This window comes from Phasianus colchicus, chromosome 1 (genome assembly GCF_987193195.1).
Source record: "Phasianus colchicus chromosome 1, bPhaCol1.hap1.1, whole genome shotgun sequence".
NCBI classification, from domain to species: Eukaryota; Metazoa; Chordata; class Aves; order Galliformes; family Phasianidae; genus Phasianus; species Phasianus colchicus.
In genome coordinates, this window is record NC_143436.1 from 31,151,988 (window position 1) to 31,170,653 (window position 18,666).

The window sequence follows — 18,666 nt, forward strand, 5'->3', positions numbered from 1 at the left end:
CTTTGCAACTTCAAACAAACTGTCTACCTTTCCTTATCTTTGCAGTCTATCTTTCACAGTTTGTGATCACCTATAAAAAGATGAATAATTTCTGTAAAAGAATTAATCATCCAATATTGAAGATCACACACATTTATTTGTCAATTGAATACATTTTCTTTTTTATTAACTCAAATTTTATTCTACCAAAGACCCTTTAAAGTGTGTTGGGTTTTGATCAGCTGAGAAATCAATCCTGCTGTAATTGCTTAGCCAGATGAACAGTTGCTATGAACTAGGTCAGTAACCAAGGAGGAAATGAGACCTAAAGAGTATCCTCTTAAAAGAAAAAAAGTCTAGTTCCAAATTAAAACAGCCTCTAGACTAAGTTGTCAATGATAACCTGATCCAATCCAAGTAAAGCCAAAATATTCTTTGTATAAGATACAGCAGATATATAAAAATGACTTGTGTTGTTATCTAAGTAATGCAGTAGCACAGAAACAAGCTCAGTCTGAATGATCACTCCTCTATTAGCTTTGTGAATTATCTTACAACTAGAAAGCAGATATTGTACAACATAGGAGAGAATTTGTCCTGAAAGAGGATTGAGAGCCTGAGGATTTTTGTAAGCTGACGTACTGTAAAACAGAATGAAAACTGTACCAAGGAAATCAGATGCAAATAAGCGTTGAGTTGAAAATGCTCGCATACAAGCTGACTACTAGAGTGTTTATTGCTAACAGCAACCATGACTATATAGCTAGACACCATCAGCGTAGTGGGTTTGGGATTACACCATTTCATAATGCATGTTTGTTCATGCTACTTTTAATATAACTTGGGGGAGAATCACGAAAATCAGAGATGGAAAAGACAGATGATTCATCTTGACCACATCATTATAAATCCAGAGCTCCTCATCATATTCTCTCTGGTGGTTTGCTGACTAAAACATTTCCTTACTCAAGCCATTGAATGCCACTACAGAGATGTTATAATGAAGCACTGTCAGTGTGCTTCATTATTTCTCTATCCCTTGCATCATACTGTACAATTATTTTTAGTCTTTATTTGAGCAGAGTCAAAGAGTTCAGCTGCTGTACAAGCTGGAGAACTTAAGGAAAACTCGAAATGTTGCTGATCTCTTCAAAGTGAAGGAAAAAAAAAAAACAGCAAAAACCAGTTTTTATTGTCATAATGCCTCATACTGTATTTTCAAATAACAAAGTTGATACACTATATAATTGATCTGAGATCATAGACATTTTTAAACTTCTATGCAGCAGTGAAGAGTGCGCAGTAGTGAAGAGTGCACAGCAGTGTTGAATAAAGTTGCATCTTGTAGCCCTATTTATTCACTTATTAAAATGTGTCCTCATTTACCAATGTACTAAGCACTATCAACTCCTATTATCTCAGCAATGACTTGTGGATGCTTATATGTATGTGGAAAAGTAGGTCATTTTTATACCATTAATTAACCAAGGATGAGTGTGCAGCTTTAAACACCAAAGCTGGATGACTTAATTCAAGCCTGGATTACATCAATCCCCTAGTAGTTTTCATCCCAGGCAATTACATGAATCTTACAAGAAGGGGTTGCGGGTGCTAAAACATTCCTCATACACAAGCTAGATTTTATTTCCCATTGTAACTAAGGAGAGACATTCTCTTTCAGCTTCTCAGAATTCATTTGTGGGAAATGAAATGTACAGTTAGAACAAAAATAACTAAAAATGCATGATATTTTTAAGTACCCATACTTCACCCTAACTGAAACTTTTTCCTGAGTATCTGGAAGAAAAGTCTGGGTGGTCCAACAGAGGTTTTTCTCAAGTATCTCTGCCATTAAGCATTGCTTCTGCTGTGCAATGTACTAAAAGATGTGTTTTCCCTCATTGTTTATGTCCCAAACAATTGATGTCTTTACAAGTCAAAAATAAATGAATGTAATCTACACAGAATTCCACAGCAGCAGATGCAGCTTTGTGAACTTCAATTTCTAGATGTCAAGCAGAATCATTTAGCTGAAGGGTATCAGAGTACCAAGGTAATAATAAAAAAATAATGTCTGCATTCCCCCCTCAAAAATAGTTGCATTTGGCAAGAATAAGAGGGAACAACCAGGCAGCCAGCAAAACCTCTGGTAGCTTTGAATCACAAACAGTATTTGACCTGTGCTTTTCAGCCAAATCACAGGCTTCTGTTGGGTTTAGCAGCTGAGCATTTGCACTCAGGGAATTACATGGAGACCATTAGCATAGTAAAGACCCTGTCTCTGTTTTCTCATTATCTCTGTTATCCTCAGAAGATTTACACTGTAGACAAAACATTAATGAAGAAAAAAGAGAGAGGACCCAACCTTTTGCTTTATCAACAACAGCAACAACTAACAGACAAACAGATCTGCATATATTCTGGCTGAGAGAATAGTAAAAATTGAGCACTGGTACAGTAAAGCTCCAATGTACAAGACTAATATAGAGACATCAAAAGATAGGCAGAAGATAAACCTCCAAAGGTAACTCCAGTTTCTGCTGAGAATTATATTTTTAATACTTTGTGTTCAAAAGCAGAGGAGAAAATTTGGCAGTTCTAAAAGAAATCATCTTCCATTTGCTAAACAACCTCACTAGCCCATCATCCTCTGACCCAGAATTAGCATGGAGGCAGGAGAATTACAGATGTTTCTTAGAACATACGCACTCAAAAACACCGTGTGCCAATGCTTAGCAAAAAACCAAGCCAGCAGGTATCCTCCTTAAGTGGAGACATCACCAGAATAGCCTTTAGAAGTTCTCTCTCTCCAAAGCAGGTGGGGTCAATCTCTAGGAGTAGCAAGGACTGTCACCCTACTGACCTTACAAATGGAACACAACTGTGGCTGAAAAACATTTGAAATGACCTAAAATATTACCTTTCCCCAGAACTTCATTAGATAATACACTGGCATTGGCCAAAAACCAGGCAGATGTATGGTTTTTGACTACCTACATGAATGGAACTAAAATCTTAGGAGGGCTTAGGAGGGACACAGATATTATTACCGTGGGCAAACCAAACATAAAGTAAATCACAACATGTGGCCAGTGGGAAAAGTGGAGTGAGGAAAAAATAATGGCTGCATGAGGGGAAGAAAGCACAGAGATAGGTGAGATGGAATCACATGCATGAGCACCAATCAGGCTAAATGTGACAATCCCTTGTCTGTGTATTATAACCAGCTGTCTTTGTTTCAAAAACATCCCATAATATTATTTAAGGATGTAGTCTGTGGGTCAGACATAAAAACTAACTGGAACAGTACTGATCACTGATCCACAGTGATACAAGCCTTTCCTCCACCCTTTCCCCTTCATTACTGACACCCCTTAAGAAATTACTAGTTAGCATTATTGTTACCACAATTCCTACTTTATGTACACTCATCATCATTATGCAGCTAACAGTGGAGTTTTCTCCTTAAATCTTCCCCATATGTCAAGTCAATCTCCCCAGACCCTTAATTATTTTAATGCTGTTCTTGGAATTTCTTCCAATTTGCAACAGATTTGTGATTTAATTTGATTTGGAAAATACGCAGAGTTGCCAGTATTCCAATGAGTTAACATTCCAGGTGTTGTTTAATGCTACCACAACACTTCCTGGCAATTTATGCAGCAGCAATTATCAGACTTCAGTTTACTGAGAGAGGCTACTGAAAAATAAATAATAAATAAATAAACAAACTCTGGATGCACTGACAGCACTTTAGGAAAAGTGTTGTTGGAAAAATCTCTGAAACATGTCAATGAATTAAATATGCAGGGGGGGATGGAGGGAGCAGCTAGTGAGTTCCAGCTGGATAAACCCAGTTAAAGCCCAAATAAATCCAACACATGTTGCACCGCTTTCAGTAGTCTTGTCATTTAACAGCTTACCCAGACCACATGTACAGGGAGATATGGTTTTACAATCATCACGTCTCTGCCCTGAAAACTACAGAGAGTCCTAATGCCTCCCTAGCTGGTACCACTGAGCATAAAGCATGGAGCAGCCCATCTGGAAGCACTTCAGATGCTCTGCTTTCTCCACACCTTCCCATCCTCTGCTATGGAAGCTCCCACCCATAGGTGAGGTCAAGAGCCCGCAGCTGCACCACTTAATCATAGAATCATGGAATTGGTCAGGTTGGAAAACACTTTTAAGATCATCACATCCAACCACAACCTACCCATACTACCCAGCTCTAACAACCCTCCACTAAATCATATCTCTGAGCACCACATCCAAATGGTTTTTAAACTCATCCAGGGATAGTGGCTCAACCACCTGCGTGGGGAGCCTATTCCTGTGCTTAACAACCCTTTCTGTGAAGAAGTTTTTCCTGATATCCAACCTAAATTTACCCTGGTGCAACTTCCAGAATCACTTTTCACACTGGTTGTAAAGTAGAAAAAAGAAGAGAATAAGTGCCCCGTGAGACTGCACAGAAATGGAACCTTACAAATTGTCCTGGACTTGGAAACCCATTACTTCTCTGGGCAATGGCATACATCTTTCTCTGCCTTACTGTGATCTAAGGAGGATGCTGCACTAATTCCCACAGGATTTTCTTTCTTCTGCTCCATTCTGATGGATTACTTAGGTGAGTGGTCCCAAGACAGTTTGGTTTATTTAGGAAACTAACGACTTGTGTTGGGACTAAATATGATTAACCATCCCCTGCAGACTGTAAGAACTCCTTACTGTTAGAAACAAAGTGTGAAAAAGAGAGAGCCCTCATCTCTCATTCCCTAACTTCTCCCTTTTCCAGTTAAAGAAAAAGAAATGGTGCAAGAAAGATTATGTTCCGAGCACTGCTACTCACTGTGGATTACACTGCAACACTGGAGGTGACAATTTCTGCAACCCTATGTCCAGAAGAAAAACTTTTTTTTTTTTTTCCCCAGCCAAGAAAACAGCTTGTGCATTTTCATAACCCCAGACAGAGTAAGGATGCCAGTATTACTATCCCAGAAAAATACTAAGGCATTTAAGTTTAATCATATACACCAGTGATGGTGCTACATGCTGCTACGCACATAAACTATCCCAGCAGAGCACTGTGCCATTTTCTGCCTGCCTTCCCCAGTGCAATGCCATAGCACTTCAGGTCCTGTGAAGCAAAGTGGATGGGGAATGAGACAATATGAAATCAAGGAAAGTGTGGTAGCCCAGGGCATATTTTTAATGCCTTTAATTTGCAGTTTGAGCACCCATTTGGCATATTAGTGCAGCTTAGGACTCATCTCCCCTTCTCGTAGCCATGATTGATTTCTGAACATAAAATCAGCCAAGAACAAGAGACTTCTGTGTAAATACGGTTGTGACTAACTTGATCTAACCCTGCGAAACTTGCTTCCAAGATGAATACAAATAACAAAATCTGAAATTGATGTCTTCATTACATCCTTTGTTGTGAAAATCATAATGTAACTCAGATCCATTGTAAAACTTGCAATAAAGATGCCATGAAGAAAGAGACTGGAGATGCTTTGGAAACAGCAATATGCTGCCTAAATCAGTCCTTTGTGCACAGGGCTCTGACAGAGAAGGATGGCACAGATTTCTTTTCAACTGTCTCATGTAGGAGAGAAAAAACCTTAAATACCACTGATTTTACATCTCTCTTCCATTTCGATCAATGACTGATAAATTACATATGTAAGCATGTGTGCATCAGAGTGGAACAATAAGGCACCACGTTAGTCTGCCAGCAAGCTGTGAGAACATCACAGCCTGCCTCATCAAGGTTCAGCTGTATCTTTTCAATATCTTCCTGTGCTTCAGCAATCCTGTGCGCACAACGACACATTAATTCTAAGCTAAAAATCTCTTCTTCCTACTTAATAACATTCCCAATGATGTGCTAGCAGATCTTAGGTCCAGCTTGCAGCAAGCCAGATATTTTATGCACAGCTACATTTACACAATTGGGTTTGATTACACAGTATTACAAGGAACAGTGTGATCTGAAATATATTTTAAAAATCAAACATTTAGTAGCACACAGAGGCAGTTGTTTGCTCTAGTCTTGTTTTTCCTGAACAGGATTAAAAATCCGTCTCCTTCAGCCAGCAAGTTAAACCTGGAATTGTCAGGATGGCAAATAGAGACTTGCCAAAAACTTTAAATTCTGTGGAAGAGAGTTTAGTTGCAAACACTGGAAAATGTCAAAATGCTTTGGAGTTTCTGTACACAAGCACTGATACATTTGAACAGAACTATATATTTATGCAACCACATCAACTCAAATCTTTGAGCCTGGGCTCTTTGTAAATGCTTGCAGTATGCTTGTAGTACCAAGGGATCCCTAGGACATGCAGGACTGACTTTGCATATAAGAGACATCTGTGTGAGGTTTCTACAGCATAGTTCTCATGGGTAGCTGACATCAGGCATCCTTATACACCCTTCCATAGCAGCTGATAGCTGATGATATCAAAGCTGATGCTTTCAGGTATTTCAAGGAAAACAGAAAGGAGCAATGCAGATGTCATATCCTACAACACCTTCTGCATGAATTACATAAAACAAAAGATATATGATGGTATGAACATAAAGATATTTTGCATATCAGTGTTTGAATAGGTTTTAAAATTCTATTCCTTTTACAGACATCTTTTCCACTTTTCATTTTTACCAGATGTAAACATCAGAGTTTTGTACCAACATCAACTATCCAGTGCAGCTTCTACAGTAAACCTGACGAATCGAATAAAAAACCCAGAAAAATATTGTTAGGATAGTGCATAGTCTTAATTTCATAAATACACTAAGTTAAATAGGGCACTCTTCCAAAATTTTTGAAAAATATCTCCTTAATTTGCAAATCTGTCTTTTTGGTCTATTATGATTTTTTTTTCTCCTTACTGTTTAGCTATTCTGCCAGATAAAAAGGCTTGGTTTATGTCCTTAACTTTAGGAACTACCACCAGCATGGCAAAAATGTGAAGCTTAACCAGAATGATCTCCAGGTGCCATGAGCTCACAGTGCACAGGGAGGTGTGCTGGACACAGACAATCTGGATCTGAAATCTAGAAGTGGCAAAGTTGCTGCTTTCTACAGTCATAAAATGCAGTATGAGACTGATGGACTTACACAGAGCAAATGTGAGTGATGTGGGTTGAGATCCATAATATACTTTACCACCTTGATTCTCTAAACAGAACCTGTTTGGAAAATGCTTTTCTTTCTCTAGTCTCAAGTTAACAGGACGCCAGTAAGGCTTCAGTTAAAAATAAAGATAAACAAGGGGGAAAAAAAGAATGAAGCATAATGAGATTTCCTGGTAAACTGTTTGCTGCAGGAATAAACACTGCTTATGAAAAGTCAGTTATATCCAAAATGAAGCTATTAAACTGTTCATAGGACAGAAAAGTACTACCATTATCATCATAAACTCCTTCCCATTACCATTTTGCATGGATTTATTAACATGTAATGTCCTGTACTCATTGTTTTTATTAAATGGAGGTCCTCATACATAATAAATTTCTTCAGCAAAGACAATCTTAAGCAATCTAGTAGATTAAAAATTTTACAGACTCTATGTCAAAGCCACAGCAACACGCACTCACTATTTGTCTTCACTTTACCTCAGATTTATATTTGGGCAAATGGGTGCACACAAAAGTCTCATACATCTGGGGCTTTAATAGGAGGCAAAAATCAGCAAAGGATATGCTGAAGGGTGAAAAAATCATGGCAGCCTCACATACAAATACGGACACTTGCCACTTGCCCCAACACTGTAGTGTAAATGTCCTCAACACTATTTATGCAGACTAAAACAAGCACAGAATGCCTTCTACTGACCAAACCAAGTGACTTGAAAAATCTCCCACGTTTCACTCAATTTTTAAAACATAATTGACCTTTTGCTTATTGTTGTTTGATGAAAATGTCATGCAAGATTCTCACAACTCTATGTAGTCACTAACAGATGAACACCTCTACTGGAGGTAGAACCAGTAAAAATCAATTTATTTTGTGGCATACAGATTAACTATCTTAGCCTGCCACTATTGGAAATTCGACAACTCAGTGGACATAACATTCCTCATGGTTGCCTCTCAGTATCCAGAACCCTATAATTTAACTCCAGAGAAACTCTGGTTTTCACATCACAGCAAGTGGCATTTCTCAGACTTAAGGTTCATCTAGCCTAAAGAGACTCAAGATTTGAAACATAACAAACCTATTTCATCTACTACCTCACTTCCTTTTGCATTAGCTTATTCTGCTTGATCACAGAAAGTGTGGAGGAGAAATCATTCATCTCATCAGCCATCAGGCTGATTCCAATAGAAACTATTATTTAAAAATAAAAAGCCTACCTCCATTCGGAATGGAAGATATGCAATGGATTTCTAACAGGTTTTCCACACACTGGATTGTCTAGAGTTCTTGAACTGCACTGAACTTCATAACAACACATTTCAGCAAATAAGAGGAATATAGTGTTCAGAACATTGAGAAATACATTTTCTATATTTATAGGCACCAAATGCTCCTCTGAAGTTGTTTACCATGGTTCACCACTTGTAGAGTTCAATTAGAATGGCAAATTAGGAGAACCAAAGTAGAAAAAGTATCATGGTGATTTTAATAAAGGCAGTCCTAAAATAATCTCATGGTTCACACTGAGCAGGTAGTAAAGCAATAGTTCCAGTCAGCTAAGAATGTGGAAAACATGAGAGAGTTATGAGAAACACACTGGCTGCTGCAGGAAAGACCTGCTACCAGCAGCCCATAACTTGGTCATTCACAAACAGATTGGCTGTGGAAGACAGTTTTAAAAGTTCAGTTTTCATTCCATAACCCTGAAATAACTTGCAATAAAAGAAAACTAGAACAAGTGAAAGTCAACATGAACGCACTTCCACTGGAGCTTCTGGTGTCAGCAGAACCTGAATGCAAGCTGCAGAAATGAGACAGAAAATCACACCCAGCAGCACAAAGCTCACTGAGCTCCTGCCCTCCAAACTCAAGGCATTTGGCTGGAGAATTGCCCAGGTCTCAGCAAATTTAAAAAACAAGGGAACGCCAACATCTAATGTGCATCTAATCTAACATCTACATTTATCTCCATCAGAAGTCTGAAGAAGCATCATTTGTCTTCAAGTGGAGTTGTACTGGTATCACATGGAAACAGTACTCCCCAGCGCTACTTTTGGTCTCTTGTTTTTCATCCTCCTCCCTTCACCTTTCTATCAGCACCCAAATCCATGCAGATGTGAGACAAATCCAACTTCTTTACAATTCCAGGCAAACAGTGCAACATACAAAATCTGTAAGAAAGTAATAGCTATCCCACACCATATCCTTGTCATTATTTTATTTTGTTTAATGTTTCACGTAGACGTTTTGTAAACCTAACAAAGATTAACTTTAGAAGAAACGTATCAGTGCTCCTAGACGCCATCATCCTGCTATTTCATTTTGCAAGCATATCCCTCTCACCTGTACATGAATAGTCATCAATGCGGATGTATCCTGTTTTGCAGATGCACATGAAGGATCCTGGTGTATTTACACACATGGTGTTCTCCCGACAGTAGTGCTGCCCCTCAGCACACTCATCAATATCTGTGAACAGGATAAAGAGGAAGATAAGTCCATTTCTATTGCGTTCTTTAAAATAATTCCATACCCCACTCCAGAAAATAATGCGTTCCTTGAAAAGCAATGCATTTTGGAAAGTTTTTTGCTTTCCACTTTTAAACAACTCCTTGAAGTGTTCAAACAACAGGAGCAGCATGAGCCTTCTGCGAACAGCTGTTAGTGGAGTTACAAAGGAGATTACAGTGGCTTGGATCTTTCTTGAGTCCTTTTGAAGTGCGTATTCTGCTATTTCTGTGGTTTAAAGAAGAACAGAAAAAATAACTGGAGGCCCAAAACAGGAGAACAACTGCCTCAGCACTGCAGTGGCATCCGTCACTGTATTCCTGTAGTCACCTGCAGGCACCAGTACAGAAACACACTACTATGTACACCATGCTCCTTGGAGCTAACAGGCACTGCTGTTTGGGAAGGACCTGTAAGGAACACGATAAGTTCTGAAAAGACACCAGAGCTTATTAGAAGTTTATCTTAGAGCTATGAAGTAGGCAATTGGTAACTTTAAATATTTTCATATTTTCTTAAATAGAAATGTGTGTGAATACATAAATACACAGATATACATACACACACCATACCTGAAAAGAACATGTGAGAATGTGGTTTATATAGACACGTGCTCTTGAGGGAAAAAAATGCAACTTGATAAAAATACTTGTTGGAATGGAATACCTGCAGCAGCATTAAGGTATAGAGGAAACTCCAGACATCAGTCACTGTAAATATGGACGTCAAAACGTAATTGGTTTGGATACTCACTTTGGCTGCACCTATTTCTGGTGCTACACTATACTTCAGTGGTAAGACTGAGAAAGCACCAAAAGTAACAAAGCACCTTCTGCACACTATTTTTATGCAGCAAAGAATTAAAGCAATATTAATTTGGAAGCGATTAGTAGCATGCTGTTCCCATAATAGCAATGATAAAGACAGCATTATTAACATGCTCTGTACATCTAGTTAAATTGTCTTGCAATGTGCCACTGAATCTTGCTAGAAAAGTATGTCACAAATCAAAGGGGTGGATTGTTGGCCGTGTTTTTTTTCCTACTCATCAGTTTTAATTTGATCCCTGTTTTCAATGCTGTTTATAGCTTTCAGATTTGAAAATAAAATCTCCAGCTGGGGAACACTGTGGTGTTCCAGAGTTTGATGACAGTTCAAAGCAATAGGTTGGATATATGAACTCAAATCAAAGCTGCCTTCCTGAATGTCAACAATATTAACTCCTGTACTTTTCTCCTGTTTAGGTCATATGCTTTCCTTCCAAATATTCCTTCTGTTCCCAGCCTTTTAAAATCAATGGGTATTCTCTCAATGTACTCATTGACTGCTTTTCCCTTTACATTTCCACAAGAAAATTTGCTTTTCAGTACAAAACCATGTGACACATTGACTCATTGACTACAAGTGATCCTGTAATCATTTTCAGTTTCATTCAGCTTTGAAGAACACTTGTGTTTTTCCCAGCAGATAAGGTCCCAGTTTCTCTGCCCAGTGCAAATGTCCTGGGGACTTTGCTGGAGAAGCTGGCAACATATAACTAAAATCATGACGTTAACAATTCTAAGTGCTCAGTGGGGTGAACTCAGGCTATTTTTTCACAAATTCAGTTCCCAAGAGATTCACAGCCAATAAACTTCAGCTGTTTTCCTTCCTTTCCCTGTAAGCTCTGCAGGCACAGAAGAATCATGCACATATGGGCACCGATTTGGAAAAGCACTTGTCATTTTCACATACATACATAAATACAAAAATAAATGTGCACTTAGAGTGAGCACACTGAGCATAATGAGGCAATGCATTTTGTGCAAATCACCAAAGAAAGTGAAAAAAAAGTGAAGCTATCACAAGGCTTCCACACCGGAGCTGCTTTGCACAGAAAGTGGGAAGTGGCACAAACTGCTGAAGTAGATACAGGTGTGCTGCAGAAATGTAGATGTAGGGTTCACAAAAGCAGTCAGAAGCTACAGCACATGCCTCAGCAACTCCCACAGATGATGCAGCTCGTGGCTTTCACATTCCTAGTTCACAACTCCATATTAAATTAATGGTGTTGATTTATATTTAAGTAACAACATCAGTCTTCGAGTAATTAGAGGCCTTATGTTCTTTGATTCAACAGACTGCCTATGAGCCAGCTTTGACACCAGTGGAAAATTCTACTTAAAGATCCAAAGCCTCAAAAACATTAAATAGGACTTTCTGCGAGCTGCATTAATGATTGCTTTGCTGGGTAAAAAGCCACAGGAGACCAAAAATGCTAATGATTCAAACCTCCTAGTTTGGAAGTGTTCTAAATAAAAGCTTTCATTTTGCCAACATACCACATATTGAGGTTTTGCAAAATGTTTTATTTATAGTTGGATTTATCTCAAAGCCTTGCTTATTCACTTGTTATAACAACAACAACAAAATGATCAGGTTGACTTTGGATTGAAGTGCTTCATTCAAACCAAGCTGATTTATTTTTCAAACTGATTTTTAAAGCTCACCAGAAAACAAAACAGTTTCCCTGCCAGCTCTCATAGCACCTATAGAAAATAGGAGTATTACTGCTACTACTTCTTTATTATCTTACATTGGCACTAAAACACCCTAAGCAAGTGTTAAAATCCATTGTTCCACATCATGGACACACACCCGGTAAGAAGTTGCTTTTAGGAATAGTTTGCAAGTTTACACTAAATTACACTGCCAGCGGACACAAAAGATAATTAATACAAAAAGAATAAAGCAGTGATCAAATGTCTTGTTACAAAATAAATAAATAAATAAATAAATAGACAACAAAAACATGCACTTCCATTCCCCCTTTAGAACTTTATATGTTAGCTTTGTATATATTTGGTTAAGGTAGATAGATTGAAGAAGATTGAACTGGGGTGAAGAAAGAATCCAGTACCTGTTCTCTTAAGACTTCCAAAATAGAAGCCTTTTCATCCTGTTACTGGTTGAAACACCAGTTTAGCCTTTTGTTCACCCTGAGATACAAATGCACTAATACAACAGAAACCTGATGTATTTCTGTATCTATAAAAGCCTACAACATTTATCTTAATTTACCTTGCCAAAAGCCTTGTTAGGATATTAATGCCCATTAATGTCTACTGCTTAGCCAATAAGATCTTTAAGTCCAGCAGTTCAATAGGATGAATGCACCACACCGATGCTTCTAAAAACCCAACTATAAAGGCTTGTGTGTCCTCAGTCTGTGATGTGATGCTGAGCCACCAGCTGAGATGTACTGACAACAACACAGTCATGGAGATTGTCAATCTGCTCTGTTGCCAGTGGAGTAGGTGAAAGAGGAATATCTGGGAAAATTGGTTAGTGCAGAGGTATTTAAAATCTGCACTTCAATTATTTATTTATAGTTGCAAAAACTTTAAAACCAAAGGAAAGTTTTTTTTTTCTTTACCCCCCGCAGTCACAAAATTTATACAAAATACACAATCCAGGAAAATTTTCCTTATCCCCCCTTACTCCTGTACCCAATAAGTTTGCTTCCCTAGAATTAAAATCCCAGTATGTTTACCAATCCCATTATTAAGAAAAGAACTTGATCTGTAATCTATAAATCATTGCTGACCAAAGCCAACAAACAAAGATTCTCCTTAGGCCTCACCATCCATCATTACCCTTATATATCCCAAAAGCCTGCCAGAACAAATGAGACTGGTACTAAATCAGTAAATCTGTGCTGGAAAGTGAAGAGAGAAATCTGCTTCCAGAATTGAGGATCCTTTATAGATGTCTTGCCTCTAGCCATTTCCTTTAAAATTCACCGGTTATCTAGCATAAAGGATCTCCTTGGTCACACTTACAGAGGCACCTGGTTGGCAGGGAGAAGCTCTTGCAGGATTTTTGCAACAGATAGTATTAAGTACATAGGAGGAGAGCAAACAGGAGCATTAGGAGTTGTATTTATAAAAATGTGTTTCCTAAGTGCATCAAAAAGTACACTGAACATGAGAGGAGAGTAGATTAGACATCCAATTAAAATTTAAAAACAGAAAAACTTTTTCTGTTATAAAAGGCTCCATCTTGATAGCCCATAAAATGGGAAACTCTACATTTACCTGTGGAGCAGGGCAAAGTTTTTCCACCTTTCTCATGTAAATTCATCAGCAAGCCTCCATGCTGACCTGAAGTCCACACTGATAAGTGCAAGGGCATCATTTGCTCACCTTTCCTGTGAGGTTGAGACCCCTCTGCTAAGAATTCCAAGAATGGATGCCAGTAAGGATGGATGCCAGTAATGACAGTCTCTGCAAACAGACTTTAGACTATTATTTTTATCACTACTCTCATAGAAATAGAATCTGTTCCCTGACCTAGGAAAAGGGCATCAGAAGATCAGTAGATGTTAGTCACCCAGTAAGAGAGGACAAAAGAGGAAATGAACAGTAAGCAACCAATAGCAACCACTGCCAGAGAAAATGCAGAATCAAAATCAACACAACCTCTCCTGCAAGAAAGAACAAAAGTTGTCATTTTCCTCTCTCTTTGTCTTCCCTCCATTGACAACAGGTCTTTCTACCAGCTTCTCTGGCACCTTTCACCTGTCTGAGTAACTTCTGTCCTGTCTCAATCTTCATTGTGTTCTCTCTCCTCCTGATTTCAGCCCATCCCTCCCCAGCTTCCCCTTAAAAGAGACAGAATAGGCTTCCCTAACTTTAAAGCAAGTTCCCATTAGCTCGCTCACCTGTAAAAGTACTTGTTTTCTTCTTTTTACCTCCAAACATACCAACTCATTCTCACACTCTTTCATCTTGTTCAAGTTTAAAACTCCCCATTCCATTGCTCCCATAAAAATGTTCTTACTAGGGTCTCTCCCAGTTCCCCAACAGTACTTCCAGACTCCTATTCTATCCAAGTTCCCTTCACTTTCAGCAAAAATCACCATATCTTGCATGCTTTGTTTTTCACGCTATTCTCTTCCTTTATATACCATTTCTCACCTGCAGTCTAAGCAAACAAAACACCTCAGGGCTTTGGCAAAGCCTTTGCTTCTTCTCCTCCCACCATTCTTCTTAGACTCTCCATCATCAGGCAAACCGAAGCTTTAACTACCACTCTTTCTATAGTGAGTCACAAATCTATTGCTCCTCTTTTGTTTTGCTTTGCTCTACCATATCCACCACAGCAGAGTTTCCATTTGACATATTCCACTTCAGTCAAAACTGTGTATTTTCTCACAATCTCCCACATTATTTATCCCATCTGACTGCACTGACGTAGCTGTCATCTCACACCTTGTAGATAATTTCTGAGTCTTTCTTCCCCTCAAATACACAGCCTTGTACCAAACCAGTTTAACGTTACCAACATACAGTAAAAGCCTAGCAAAATTACTCAGCGATTATGCGTACGCTTTCTGACTTCTGGCTTTCTTTTTTTGTTCCTTTTTTAAAAATTTTTAGACTTACTTTTTTACAGTTCCTTTAAAAGAGGGAAGAACCAGGACCTGAGTCACAATACAGCTCTTCTTGTGAATCAACTGCAAAAAACGTGCCATATGTATTCAGTTCAAATATATTAAAAAACCTTTAAGTATGCATGAAAAAAAAAAAATGAAAAAACAACTTCCACCATCCACATTGCTCTGCTTCCAGCAAAGAACCTGGGCCACTGTCTCACTGTAATGATGTATAGAGAGGGTAAGAGCTTAACATTAGAGGAAATGGGCAGCTACTTGTGTCTATTGATTTTTATTGAATTATTAATGGATCTTAAGAGAAACCGAGTGAGTTGGATTATAAGCGTTAGCACTCTTGTAATTGAACTAATAAGAGGTTGTTTTAGCTTGACTAGACTGCTAAAGCATCAATTAGACTAAAAATAAATTCTAAGTATTGGATTCTCATATACAGTGTGCTCTTTTCTTACCCTCACTTAAACTGCATACTTAACATACACACATCCACACATGGTACACATCCTGGTGATCTTCCCTTCACATTATTTTAAATCTCTGATCCTTGCTGAAGTCCATAATTTTTCTGCCTGACTCCTGCAGCTTGAGAGCAGGCTATTAGAATTGAAAATATGCTTAAAATAAAGTCAAAGTCACTCAAGGTCTACAGTCCTTGACAGAAGCTCTAGATAGCTTTGAAAGGATACAATACAACATTACAGCATTTCAGAAATATGATTTTCAACAGTACAAAGACTTGTTTTTATTTCACTTTGCCCCAGTTTTTGAAAGAGAAGACAGACTGTTGAGAAAAAAACTGTCCTTGTTAAACATGCAGTAGCAGATAGTGCTCAACAGCTTCCAGTGCAAGTCAGACTCTTGGTAGATAATGCAGTCTTCGTTTCAGCCTCATGAAAACATTGCTGGACTCCACAGACATTATACATTTTAAAAATATATATCACAGGAAATTTTTGAAAACAAATATTGTCTGCCATCATGTAATGTTTTACTTGGCAATCTGTATCTACTTACTATTTTATTTCTTATAATTAATTCATATGGCAGTGTATACATGATAAAACAAGTAATTATATATAGCTATCTGTCAGACATGAAAGCAACCCGGGGGCTCTCCTTAGGCACCAAATAACTAGTCTGATGTAGCTGCACACTGAGAATAAAAATGATGTTGCATATGATTAATTAGTGAATTCCAGAAATCAGAGCAAGTTACTGAAACTACAGCTCATGATCCATTTCCCTTCAGCAGTATGGTGTGTTTGATATAGATCTATCAATTTCAACCGCTAAACAAATCATTTTTCTTTCTAAAAATATGACAGCATCTCATCATTTTCAACTGTGAATTTCAAGAATTCTCCTAATGCTTTTGTTTTCCACTATTCTGAAAAAGAATGAAGAGTGGTAATATTTTTATGAATAAACTACTGGTATATATCAGGCTGTACCATGTGCGTATCTTAAAACCCATCAACAGAAAAAAGACAAATGTATATAGGGTAGTATCTATGGTAAGGGACTATGTGGATTGGTTAAACTGCATTTGATGTTGGGGCAGGATGTAGCATATTCCCATAAGCTATTCAGTAAAATACTGTCTATTCTACAAAAATAAATGTCAGTATCACAACTCATCTCTCAAATGATGCCCAAATAGCTGGAGTATCATAACAGATATAATCACTGTGGCTGTTATTGCTCTGCATGGTTTATAAAAGTCTGTATTTTAAATTCACTCTGGTTTAATGTCTAGCATCTTTATACATTTGTTACAGCTCATAGGGATCCAGCCTCTACATATCATAAGACATATTGCACATATAAACTGAGGACAGAAAAGTTACATAAGGATTTTTGTACTCTTGAGCACAGTGGAAGCATCTAACTCTTCCAGTAGACATCTCCCAGCTACAGGTGAATTCTGGAGGTAAAGGTAAACAAGGACAACATTAAAGTTTCACTTTCTTTTCTCTTTTGTTTAGATTGCAAATTTAAACACTTCTTATGAAAATGTTCGCCTTCATTTCTCTTTACAAAAAAATACAACCTATGTCTTTATTGCAAGGTGAAAATGGTTATCTTCAGTAAGAGAAAATCTCTCTTTACCAAGTACTGGAAGTGTATGAGTTTATAAGAGATTCTACAAAAATCCCTTTGAAAGATGTTTCAGGTGGTTTTTTTTCTTAGTAACACCATTGTCAATCTTGGCTATGGGTGGATGATAGAATCAGTCTGAACATCCTTCCCATAGAAGTAACTAAAATCAAATAACACTGAATCACCTCCTGCAAACTGTAAATGTAGAAACTTTGCTATTGTTACAGGCAGTGGGACTACCTGTACACAAGTAAATACTATGCTTTATGCACCAGTGTAAGGTATATTTCCATTATGTCCTAAGTTAGGAATGTTTTATCGTCTTCCTGAATAAGAGCCGTGGCAGATAAGCCACACAGACACATCAGAATTGGCCTGAAAATTCTTCACATGTAGATTTCTCAGTTACATAATGATGGAAATAAGTTGGCATCTTCTGCCTTCGCTAAGAAAAAAATATTAATAATTGATAATACATTAACTGCTTAATATGAATATTTTATGTTTAATATAAATACTTTAATTGCTTTTTAATAGGGATTTGAGAGGAACATTCTGCCTCCCTGGAATGGAAGCATTTCTATCTACTTTATTAGCTTTTCAACACAACTCAAAACGACAAGGAAATGATTAAAATACTACCAGTTAATGCAGATGAGAAACTATTTTTTTAATATATCATGATACTATTGCCACAGCTCACTTGCGAAAAATAAATAAATAAATAAGAATTTAGGTTAGAAGAGAGAAGTTCGGTAAGTTTCTCATCTTAGCAGAACAGTACTACAGAGTTCCTAAATAGGGCTCTCACCAAAAGAATATTGTGCATACTGTAAAGACAGCAAAGCTAACAAATAGCACAGCATTGACTACTCACAAGATTTAAAGTAATATATTTAAATACTCAGGGCTTTATCTGCATTTCAGATGTCTTCATCTGATTTACTTATTTTCTTTTCAATAGTACATTCCCACTGATTACTGCAGTTGGCCAATATGATTGAACACGTATCCTACTTCAATTTGATGAGAACATCCTGATGAGGTCCAACCAAGTGTTGTTTCTGACCTACTTAGGACACCTACTCTGGAAAGAGATGGTTCATCCTCTAAGACTCCTCACTTCCTTCAGCCAAGGATTATTCAAATCAAGGCAGCTTATTCAAATGCAGATCTTTACACTGAAAACTCTCGAGTCTCCCTTCAAGAGAAAATTATCAATAAAACTGATAAAATTCTCAAATGTAGACAAAGTCACTCAGTCTATGGTATTATCTCAGCTGTGTTCTTGAAATTGGGACAAACATGACAACAGAAAAGAAACCAGGAGAGTTATTGAAGAAAAAGTGTAAGTTAGACGAAAAATGGAAAAATGGCTTCAAAAATAGTATATTTAATAATATTAAATGCTTCCAAATATTGTTCGGATAAGTTAGCTATGTCATGTACTGTGCAAGTCGTACAACTAAATTCCCACATATCGGAAGACAAATGCTGT

General features: G+C 37.6%; 1 protein-coding gene across 1 annotated transcript in view; it reads right to left on the reverse strand.

The window, feature by feature from the left end:
- NELL2 (neural EGFL like 2) overlaps positions 1–18,666 on the reverse strand; it is a 140,431-nt gene that overhangs the window by 49,064 nt on the left and 72,701 nt on the right. Inside the window, exon 13 of the mRNA XM_031589561.2 lies at positions 9,470–9,595. Coding sequence (XP_031445421.2) covers positions 9,470–9,595 — 126 coding nt within the window. The remainder of the gene's footprint in view (positions 1–9,469; positions 9,596–18,666) is intronic.